Raw genomic sequence first — 12,562 nt, 5'->3', positions numbered from 1 at the left:
CTTAGAGTCATAAGATGCGACTCTACTTGAAGATAGTGGTTGCCAACCTGGTATCCACTACCTCCTTCTGTTTTCCGAATAAGCTCCCATTTTATTCAGGTAGCTACTCTTTTCTCACATGACTAAGGGGAAAATGACCCTAAGACCAGTTCCAGGAGTAGATCTCTGTTTAGGCTCATCAGGGTAGTCTCAGTTTTTTGAAAGTGAGTGGTTTAGGATTGGTCAAGTAACCCAATTTTGGCCCCTGAGAAACAAGGGGAAATCTGCTGAGGGACTTCTAGAAAGATTTCCTTCATTTTTAGAAAGGGACAGAGGTAATGATAGTCCCAGTTCTTCCTAAGCATGTTGCTGGATCTCGATGTGACTCCAATACCTATTGCCATCTTGCTACCAGTCCCCTGAGGATGATATCAACATAAAGAGTGGCAGAGAGCAGAGAAAGATGAACCTTGGGTCCTTAAAGATATAGTTTAGTTTCTAAATTAACCAACCCTGGAGCCTACCCAACGTCTTCCTTGTAGGTCATGTAACAATATCCTTACTGTTTAAATTGTTTTTCTTTTTTTCTGTTACATACAGCTGAATACACCATAATGGATATCACATCTTATGAAGCAATACACAAAGGATACTGTCTAAATCAGGTCCTAAAACATGAGAAGGTCAAGAGTTATTTTCCTTCTCTCAGAGCAAAGCAGTTGTAGAGTTAAAAATAATGGTTAGTCTATTGCTGTTATGGGGCATTTCACGAACTGCTGATTGTTCATATATGTGGTATTATGTTAACATAAACAGTCGAGCCCTTAGGGAGTTTTGAGTTACAAAAGAAACATTTTTCTAAGATCATGTGCTCTGATATAAAAACCATACTCCAGCCCAGTTCTATCATTATAAAGTTCTGGCAAGCCAAGGGACGTTAGCTGGTGATTTTATCAAGCAAGACTTCTAACTAATGGCTTGATGAAACCATCACTGCTCCATAAAACACCATAACAAATTGAAATGGCGATTTCTTTCAAGAGTTCAGTCATTTTGGATCATTACAGTTTTGTTCCACAAAAAACTCCAGCATTTCAAGGATCACCACAGTCTTACAAATAAGAATACACTTTCACCTTTATGCCTGAAATGAATCAGAGTTATGTTTTTCTTGCAATTCAAATCTAATTTTCATAACTATACTCATCAAAAAGGGTGGGGTGTAGGGTTCACTGAATTCTAGTAAAGATCTTATGAAACATTTGCCTTTCATTTTAGTTATATTGTATATAAAGTAATTTTCCTTATTCTTCCAGATGAAATATAAATAAATATAAAAATTATATTCAAGTGAAAGATTTTCATAGCATAGTAAAATTAACTTTATATTTCTAGCCTGGGATATAGAAAGAGTAGCACTAATCAAATTTAAGAAAAGAAAAGAAAACAAACACACAAAGTCCACAAAGAAACAAATAATGGCAGATACATTTGCATATAGATGGATCCATATTAACACAATCCATATTAACACATCCATATTAACACAATAGAACATGGGACTTTTTGAAATCTTAAACCTCCTGACACTGTTTTCATGAACTCAGTAATACAAACCATGTGGTGAATGATTTTCTGAAAAACTTTGCTGGTTTCACTGTGTATTTTATTATTGGCCAAATGTGACATTAAATTTTATCTCCTGTGGCTTAGAGTTAAATGCTTGCTCTGTTCAGATGGCAACACTCAATTAAACAGCATTTTTCATGATCTACACTCACCATTGTTACTGTATTCAAGGGAAATAATGGGGGTACTGACCTATATGGCGCTTCTTATTATCAATGGAGATGAAGCGTATGCAGGGATTACTGCTGATGTACTGCCCAGCCCAAGGGACATCAATCTTCGTGCCAGCTTCATAAAAGAGGCCCAGAGCATAGCGAGAGGAGTAGCTCACAGACTCCAGTTGCTGCCTTTGGCAGTCGTTAATTACTGTGGAAGAAAAAATAAAGGGCATCAAACTTGAAAATATCATCTTTCCTTTTAGTACATCAAATACAAAACTCGTTTAAACCAGTTCCAGCTGCCTGCCCCCACTCACTTACAATGAATTTTGAAAGGTAATGTAAAATAGCATCAGCTCTAATTTTGTTTCAGAATGAGTCCTGTCATTGGCACAAATGTTTCTATTGAACTGAAGGTTTAAACTCTTTAGATTGGCATTCAAGGCTCTCAATCTAGTTCCAAGTTGCGTTACTAGCTTTATATCCTAGTTCCTGCCTTGGATTTACTAGCAGCATTATAGATTCCATATATTTACCATGAGTCAGGGTCTTTGCTAAATACTTTACACAAGCAAGTCACTTTATCATAACAGTCTGGAAAGTAGAGTATTATTCCCATTTTATAGCCGAGAAGACTGATGCTCCATCCCTAATGGAACTCTTAAATTCTTCCGTGTGGTACAGTGATTTGCTTGTCTGGCATCACTTTGAGTGGATTATAATGGTTCTTGAAGCATAGGGACCACACTTTATCATCTTTGTTAAAGGCCCCATAATCTACCCTACTCATTATGGGGACACTAATGATGAAAGCACAAAGAGAGAGGAAGCAAACACAAGACATGCAAAATGAGTTGAAACATGGGAGGTAAGTAGCTATCAAGAAATGGAAAGAGCCTGGGAATGAAATTAGGCAGATTTGGGTTTAAACTTTGACTCTGCTATTAACTATATATGTGACACTGGTCAGGCCACTTAATTACATAATTATTCTGATTATAGTCCCCTTATCTATACGTGACAGTAACAGTACTGAATGCATTAGGCTACTGCACTAGGATTAAATGAAATAATGCATAGCCCAGTACTTGGTATAAAATAATTCATTACATAGTCACTAAAAATAGTCAATATTTAAAAATATTTTAAAAATATTTTTTGCTAAAAATATCTACGAAAATGGGAGAAAATTCTATCCTGGGATGGAGAAGGAAGAGATTTCCCCCTCTTGCTAATCTCCACCACCAATTCCTCCATCTTCAAGGGTCTCAAGGATGGGCTTGTTCATATATGTACAGCATTAGTAATTTGGGTTTCAGAGAAGGACTATACAAAGTTCTATTCTGAAGGCTTAGGCAAGTCGATTCAGAAATAAAACATATGGAAAATTCTCATTTATTTAGTGAAAAATATCCTAATTTAAAACAGGATAGGCAAACCTAAAGGATGGGTGGTAGCTTTGGCTAAACCTTAGAGAAGTGGCTTTAGGAGGTGGAGAGAGGGCAAGAAGAGTATTCAACGAATTATTTAAGTGCAGTAATAAGCTGTACATTGTTCTAGCATATTACTGGCTACAAAACATTTTTACAACTATGACACCATTTAATTTTCACAAAACATCTGCAAGATAGGTATTCTTACCATCCTCAATTTATATCCTCAAGAAGCTGAGATTCAGAGAGGTTAAGTAACTTGTCCTAGATTGCACAGTCTCCAAGCCAACTGGTCAACATGAAGCTAGAGATCCTGCCCTCAGGTCCAGCACACATTCTCAGTACCCAGGACTTTCCCCTCTTGATCTGTAAGTGCAGGCTTCAAAATGACCTTTAGCACTGCTTTCTCCTCTGAAGCTAAAGGTTATTTTGCACCCAGAAGTAAATGCTACTGCTCCCTTTAACCATCGTTTTCTGCATTAAAAGCTTTAAATACTTGATAAAAAATGATCTTCTGACTTTGTCCTCATGCCTCTCAATGCATCGTGAGCCTCATTTTATTATTTAATTTGCTTCTAAAGTTATGACTTGATGTCATACCTACTGCGTTTTTGAGACAGAAGGTGAAAAAGAGTAATGCTAGCAGCTGAGCAATTATTGTGAACTTGGGGATTCATCAAGTTTCTCATTTTTTCCCATTAAACAACAACAACAAAACTTCTGTAGTCAGCTATTTAGTAACTGAAAGGGCCTAAATTTTTTTTTTTAAACCAAACTGAAGAATCAACCAGGTTGACCACCAAACTGGATCGTCCCCTTCCCGGCCCCCATACCTTTAGTTTTAGACAAACTGACAAGTGGCAAATCCCACCAGGCAGCTCTTTGAAAAGGGAACTGATGCCTATATAGAAACAGCAGTTAACCCTTAAACACCTTCATCTGCTCTAGGGGCTTACAATTCATTCTGAGAACAGGCAGGTGAGACTTCTGACTGAAACAATCTCTATTTCTGAACATACTCTCTTAGAGAAAAATCATACTTAGGGTCTGAAAATTTTTTGATTGTTGCAATGCAGGCAGAATCTAACAAAATGTTTTATACAAAATGCAAAGGAAGCAGCCCTAGTCCTCAAATACATGTATTTTGGCAAGAAAAACAACATGTTCTTTATTATGCTATTCAAAAAGGCCATATGTATCCTGAATTCTAACACCATAGATTAGTTATTGAACTTCACATAAATAGAACCATATAGTATATGCACTTCTGTGCTGGCTTCTTTCACTCAACATTATGTTTGTGATATTTATATTATGTGTGCTGTAGTTAACTAATTCTCATTGTGGTACATATTGTTTATATGTATATATTACAACTAATTTATCGATTCTACTGTTGATGAAATTTGGATTGTTTGTAGTTTTTGGCTATTATAAATAGTGACTTTTGAAGAACATGTGTATGCGTTTCTCTTGGTATAAACCTAGCCACAGAATTCCTGGATCATGGAATTCACATATATTCAACTTTGGTAGATACTGCCAACTGGTTTTCTAAAGTGATTGTACCAATTTGTACTCCCACCAGCAATGTATGAAAGTTCCAGTTGCTCCACATACTTGGCAACATTTAATACCATCTGTTTTCATTTGGGTATTGTCTTTTTAATATGCATTCCATGATGACTAATACTTGGGAACTTTTTAATGTTTATTAATCATTTGGATATCCTTCTTTTGGGACTGCCTGTTCAAGTGTTTGCCCATTTTCCTTTTGGGTTGTCTGCCCTTTTTCTTACCGTTATGTAGAAGTTTTTTATATTCTGGATATGAGTCATATATACATGAATTGCAAAAATCTTCTTCCCCAAGGGGAAGAAGATTGTCTTTATTTATTTATTTATTTTTTTTACTTTTTAGAAAATTTTTAATTGTGGTAAAATATATGTAACATAAATATAATTTTATCCATTTTAAGTAGACAATTCTTTGACATTAAGTACTTTGGCAACACTGAGTAACATTCACCACTATCTTATTTCCAGACTATTTTCATCATCCCATACCAAAACTCATATTCATTTAGTAATAACTCCCCATTCCTCCCCCCCACCCCTTGTAACTACTATTCTTTTCTCTGTCTCTATGAATTTTCTTATTCTAATTTTTCATTTAAGAGAAATCATTCAATATTTGTCCTTTTGTGTCTGGCTTATCTCACTCCAATATATTGTCTTTAACATTTGTCTGTGTTGTAATGAACTCGTACTTCATGTCTTTTTACAGAGAGTAAATTTCATTGTATGCATACCACATTTTGTTTACCCATTCATCTATTGACGGGCATTTGGATTGTTTCCATCTTCTGGCTATTGTGAATAATGTTATGATGAACATTGGTGTACAAATATCCGTCCGAGTCTGCATTCAATTCTTTAGGGTATATACCTAGGAGTGAAAGTGCCAGGTCATATGGCAACTGCCAAACTGTTTTCCATGGCAGCTGCACAATTTACATTCCTACCAACAATGAATGAGTGTTTCTACTTCTCTGTAGCCTTGCCATTATTTGTTATTTTCAGGTTTTTTAATACTAGCCATCCTAGTGGGTGTTAAGCGGTATCTTATTGTAGTTTAAATTTGCATTTCTTTAATGGCTAATCATGTTGAGAATCTTCATTGGCCATTTGACTATCTTCTTTGGAGAGATGTCTATTCAAATCTTCGGCCCATTTTTTAAATTGGGTTGTATGTCCTTTTGCTGTTGAATTGCAGGCATTCTTTATATTTCTGGATATTAAACCCTTATCAGATAAATATGGCTTCCAGATATTTTCTCCCATTATGTAGATTGCCTTTTCACTTTCTTGATAATGCCCTTTGCACAAACGTTTTTAATTTTGATGAAGTCCATGTTGTCTGTTTTTTTTTCTTTTGTTGCTTCTGCTTTTGGTGTAAAATCTAAAAATCCATTGCCTACTACAGGGTCCTGCAGATATTTCCCTATGTTTTCTTGCAAGAATTTTATAGTATTAGCTTTTACATTTAGGTCATTGATCCATTTTGTATTAATATTTATATATTGTGAGAGGAAGTGGTCCACATTTATTCTTTGGCATATGGATTTCCAGTTGTTCCAGCACCATTTGTTGAAGAGAATTATTTCTCCACCGAATGGACTCGCATCCTGGTTGAAAATCATCTTTGGACTCTCTATTTCAATACATTGGCCTATATGTTTATTCTTATGGGAGTACTGCACTGTTTTAATTATTGTAACTTTGTAGTAAGTTTTGAAATCAGGAAGTATGAGTCTTCCAACTTTGGTCTTCAAGACTGTTTTGGCTTTTCAGAGCTCAATGTAATTCCATCTGATTCTGAGAATCAGCTTTTCCATTTTTGTAAAAAAAAAAAAAAGTTGCTGTAATTTTGATAGGGATTGCATGAAATTTGCTCGCTTTAGGCAGTATTGATATCTTAACAATGTTAAGTCTTCCAATCCATGAAAACAGGATGTCTTTCCATTTATTTAGGTTTTCTTTAATCTTTTCATTCTCTAGAGTGGTTTGATTAACTGTTTTAGTTTTCATTTTAGTCCAATTTACTATTTTTCCACTATATTTAGCACTTCTATGTCCTATTTAAGAATGCTTTGACTACTCAAAAGTCATGAAGATATTCTTTTTTTTTTTTTCCCCTGAAAGCTTTCTTGACTTGTCTTTCATGGGGCTTTGGATGCATTTTGAAGATAAACTGGCCGGGATTTACTGCTGGCTTGGAAACATGGTGTGAGCAAAAGAGATCCTTTGGAGAATACATGTGACACTATTTCCCCTCACCCATTCCTCATTAAAAAGAAACCAACAACTTAATTCCATGATTTTAAAAGTTACAATATAAAACAGAACACTAGATTGTAAGCTCCTTGAGGCAAGGGCTGTGCCTTCTTGAGCTTTGGGTTTCCAGGTTCCAGGATAGTTGTAGGTACATAATGAATAAGTCCTCATCGTAGAAAATTTGGCAGAACATAAAGTTATAAGGAGGGAAAAGGGAAGAAAAACCCACCATATTCCTGTCATCCAAAGAAACAATAGGTATTAACATTTTGATGTTTTCCTTTAATCTTTTGTTGATTGATTTTTTTTGTTAATTATGATTGATTATATTGTGTATACAATTTTGCATACTGTATTTTTGCTTACCAAATGACAAAAAAAATACTCATTGTAAACCTCATTTTTAATGGCTTCATAAAATTTGATGGAATGGATGTCGTTAATTTGCTTAACCATTCCATTAACATTAGACATTTGTTTTTTTGTTTTGGCTATTATAATTAAAGCTGTTATGCATGATTTTGTCTATAAATCTTTAGTTATGTTTCTCATTATTTCCTTACGATAGAATATTGGAAGTGGAATTACTGTTAAATTGCTTTTCAGAAAGACTACCAATTTACACTTCTACTAACAGTGCATGAAAGACCCATTTCACTGTATCCTTGCCAGGATTATGACTTTTTTTTAACAACTTGATAGGAAAAATTGATCTCATTTTGGTTCTAATATGTATTTCTTTAACTACTAATGAGACTAAACATTCTTCATAAGTCTATTAGACCATATGTATTTGCTCTGTTGCAAATAATCTGTTAGTGTCATTTTGCCAATTGGTCTATTAGAACCTTCATTTTTTAAATCAATTTTTATTAATGGGTGATGTATTACAGAGATTTTCCATTTATCTTGTTATAATTTTTTTCCTATGTTTCTTACATTTTATTATTATACGAGTCTCCATTTATCTTGTTATAATTTTTTCCCATATTGTTTTACATTTTATTATTATATGATATTATAATATTTGCGTAGATAATCTATCAATTGTTTTTTTTTTTTTTGCCTTTGCTGTTTAAATGCTCAGAGATCAGAAATGTGTTTGCGCTGGTTATTCCCACTCCCTCCCTTGCCCTTCTGCGCTGCGTACCCTGGGAGGCTGCCTTTCGCAGGCTGCATTACCTTGAGCTCCAGCCTCAGGATTGTTTTGGTAAATAGAGAGGAGGCACAGGCAGGAAACTCCAAGGCAGAAGGAGACAGTCTGGAAGACTGATTCCACCTGCTCCTTCCAGTTTGCCAGGTGCTGGAATGGCTGAGTTCTTCTACAGTGAAAGTTCCTATCAGGCAGTACTTCTTCCGTGGCTCCAGGACTCACAGGACACTGGTAACCTTGGTTCCTCCCCTCGTCTCTACACGTCACAGCACCCTTCACTGTTTGCCCAAATCCTGCCCACCCTTGTGTAAAAGCCCCTTCATTAAATTATTTCAGCAAAGCCCCTTTGAGTATGCCATTTACCTCTTGCTGGCACCCTGGCTGAAACAATACTTAGTTATAATTTTCTTCTAGCGTCTTCTGGAAAAGCACTCTGAAGCAGAAGTATGATGCAGTTCTACTCCTGTGGAGTAGTAAAGATCATCCTCTTAAAACCAAATCCTTGGGCCCCGGAGTATCCTGAGTCAGAGTATTTTGCAGTTTATGAAGGTCTGTGTTTTCATAAGTAAACAAAGTACTGCTTTCAACTCTATTTCCCTTTGCCTGACACTGACTTATTCTGGCATGTCAATGAATATTTCAATGTTGAAAGTAAAATGAAAACCTCTTAACACCAACATGGTATTCCTTATCTATATTGTAGTGAGTGGAAAATGCTGCTCACAGTGACACTTGGTGCTCAAAGCCTTAACATCCTGCCAGAAGTTTTGTTATAGCCAATTACAAAGGATTGCTAACTTTGTGATTTGCCACTATATGAAAAGAGTTTCAGCTCCAGGACAGGTGAAATTAGGAAGGTAATTTGTGGTATTACTATTTAAGTTCTGCAACAAGGGTAACCAATTGTTCTTGATGTGCTTATCTTTTAAATTGAATTCTAAGAATGTCACGAAATTTTATGTATCAATTCAACTCCTAACATTAAAGTTCTATAGGTAGATGAAATCAACAGTATTTTAGCCAGAGTACTCATTCCTCTTTGCTAAAAGACACTGTAGAAATAGTGCTGAAAGACTCATTTCCATAAATAGTTCTCGTAGGAATTTGAAATTTTACCATTCATGAGTCATTCTTTTTGTGTAAAAGCATCACAGAATCAGTCTTGTTTCACATCACCTGTAATAAATTTAAAGTTCACTTGGACTTTATAGGTATAGAAGTCAAAATAGTTTTGGCAAGCAATAAATCTAGTTTACAGGTGTAGCAGTTATAACTATGTGGTATTTCTTGGGGGAAATATTTCTTACATTTGAGAGGTAACCGTGGAGTCAGAAAAATTGGGGTTTGAATCCTGGTTTTGACATTTACCTTTGTGACCTTGGTCAAGTTACTTAATCCTTCTATGCAGCTGTTATCCTTTAAAATGAGGATACTAACAGTGCCTGCCATAAAGGATTAAGAGAATTAAATGAGATAATTGATAGTAAGTGCTTAGCACAATTCCTGGCACAAAATGAGCATATTGCAGAAACCCGACGCCATGGTATTTGATTTTAACTACCTTTAGGGATGTCTATCTGTATATCATACTTTAGAAAAAGATTTTTAACATCCTAATGTTTAAGCATATCAGGATATTATTAAATAAAAGACACCTCTTTGGCTACTAAAGTGTACGGGATACACTTCACTTTTCAGAGGAGAGGGTTAAAACAACAACAATAATATACAACTTTTCTTTGAAAAGTACGGCGTGTTAAGGATGCCAAAAGTATCTCAGGCAATAATTTTTGAAAAATTAACAAAAATTGTGGAATTCTTTGGCCATCCTTCTAACATAGAAGGCTGATGGTTTAAAGACTGTCCTTTCAAATGGAATGAAAATCCAAAGTTGTACATTATCACAACCCTAGCATCAAGGCATTATACTTTCATGACCCTATCCCAGAGTTGCATAAAAATGAAGGGTAATAAAGAAATGTATTTTTCTGTATTGCTCATTGGTCACTTGAGATTATATTTTGGCAAAAATTTAGGATTAAATGGTTCTCATATTTTTATGTGTTTTGGGAATGCTAACAAGTACCTGAACACAAAACTTAGGTGAAGTCCAACTACTTGTGTTTTCTGGAAGTTGTCAGAATGAGTTTAGAAGACATAGACTTTCAGGGCAATAAAGTCCACATCTAGCAGGGGGAGTTTTATCCTAGTGTTTCCCAAATTTTTTGGGACCCTAACAATCAGTGCATTAAATGACATTTAAAGGAAAAAGAATGTTATTTTGTGTCAATTGAATTTTCATCCTTACTGGACACAAAATTAAGATAATTTTTGTGTTATTTCAGGAGCAGGTTCTTAGCTACCATGCCATGGGGGCAGATTTCATGCTAAAAGGTCTTTGCAGTACTAGGGAAGGATCAAACTGTTACTGCTGTTACCAGCATTTGTTATGAATCAGGGTCCTACAGAATAGACTGGGAGGGTTTTCCAATCCCTGCTGTCTCCCCATCTCTGTAATCATAAAGAACAATCTGTCAAGGGAAAAAGACAATGTTTCTGCTTCTACATTCTTCTTTCCATGCTGTCCCAGTGGCCTTTGAAAACAATATTTAGTTATACAGATACAGCTATAGCTGTTTTTTTTATAAAACCTTAGGATGTTCATTCTCCCAATCAGATACGGTCTCTGCTGCTTTACAAACTCACTAACCATTCTCTCTTTACCTGGGGTCTTGTGAAACTTAAATGATAATCAGTTGTTTCTGTATCAACTAGATCTAACCATAGAATTAGAAAAATAAACATTTTTAATGTAAGAATCCTTTTCTGAAAGAATCTGGAGTAACAAACTCTAGGAATGCTTTATGCATGGAGTACTGTGCCAGTCATTATAAAGTAATTCTTAACAAAACATTTTAGCAGAGTCTAGGATAGATTTTGAATTGCATCGTAAAATAATTTCACCCCGGCTATTACCAATTTTGATCTTGGGAACTTTCTCGTTGAATTTCAGAATAGAAATTTAGTTGGCTTACCTATTCTTTTTGCAGAAGACATACAGTAAGTCTGAAAACCATAATAATATGGTTGGAAAATGTTTGCCTTATTTCCATGCATTCTAAACTTTTTAGTTTATTATGCCATTATTCTTTTTGTAGGAAAAGTGCTGAGATTCATATGAGAAAGAATGTGGAAATAAAGCATTGTGTATGCTATTATACAGAATGTCACAGAAGATCATACATATTTTACAGCCACTCTTTCTAGCCTATCCATTTAATTACTTTATGGCTATGCCATCTACAAGCAATATAGTTTTTCTAAAATTCGTAACAATAAAAACTTTATTACATGTCACCTCATATTTTTATACAGATATATATTTTTATATTTATGGCTAGAGTTACTTTATACTAAGACAATGACTTGGAGAATTAATATCCTAATTCAAACTTTTATAGTTTTAAAAATCAGAAAGCAATGCTTGCAAAGACCTAGAATCTGTGGGATTGGAGCAAAATGTCAGAATTGGGTGGTATAAGCTCCAGGACACTCAGAAATATATTCAACTTGTACTTTATAGATCCACCAGGTTCTTCTCTATTTTCATAATAACAACACCCCACAATGCTTAGCTAAAACCAAAGCAAATAAAACGGATTTGGGAATAAAAACTGTTAGTGGCACCAGCCTTAATATAGTGGAAGCCTACTGCATTTTACTTATTTTAGAATCTTTGTACTCCTATAACTAATAAAAATCTCATTTTGATGGAAAGCACAATTATTTTTGGTCTCATATCAGTTTATCTTTTCTTGTCCATGTTTTTAAACTTGAGTTAATAATGTATTGGTCTGCACATTAATAAAATATTGTTCACTTTTCTTTATCTTTGTTTTGTTTCCATTTTATTCACTTTACTGACTGAACAGTAAATTTTTACTGCCAGGTTTGTTATTTACCCTTATTTCTCATCTGAACATACATCACAGCAAATGTTTAAGCTGAGAGATTTGATGACAGAGGTTATCCTTAACACTTGCATTTCTGAGCCTCAGCAAAAGACTGTGTGTAGGTATACAAATAAGTATATGACGACGTAATGTGATACACATATTTTACCTTGCTGTGCTTCATTTCCTCATCTATTAAATAATTGTGATTATGAAGATTAGAAATTATATATACATTATTTTTAATATAAGAAAAATAACAATTGTTGCTGTTGCAGGGGGAAGGGCTGAACAAGATAGCCTTTGGCCATGTAGGAAGGTATGATTGTTAAGAAGAGATTCAGCAGTGGGAGCAAGGGAGGAAGAAAATGAATTTTTTCTAGCTCATCTCTGGAAAGATGTGCAATTTTAGTGCCTCAAG

The 12,562-nt window shown here is 34.9% G+C and overlaps 1 protein-coding gene across 3 annotated transcripts in view; it reads right to left on the bottom strand.

Moving 5' to 3' along the window:
- RNLS (renalase, FAD dependent amine oxidase) overlaps positions 1 to 12,562 on the bottom strand; it is a 320,380-nt gene that overhangs the window by 87,470 nt on the left and 220,348 nt on the right. For all 3 annotated transcript variants that reach the window (XM_037805098.1, XM_037805097.1, XM_037805099.1), the window contains one exon: positions 1,801 to 1,974. In XM_037805098.1, the coding sequence (XP_037661026.1) occupies positions 1,801 to 1,974 (174 nt within the window). The remainder of the gene's footprint in view (positions 1 to 1,800; positions 1,975 to 12,562) is intronic.

Source organism: Choloepus didactylus, chromosome 15 (assembly GCF_015220235.1).
Source record: "Choloepus didactylus isolate mChoDid1 chromosome 15, mChoDid1.pri, whole genome shotgun sequence".
NCBI classification, from domain to species: Eukaryota; Metazoa; Chordata; class Mammalia; order Pilosa; family Megalonychidae; genus Choloepus; species Choloepus didactylus.
Note: the sequence above shows the minus strand (reverse complement) of the source record. Positions and strands in the feature narration are given on the sequence as shown.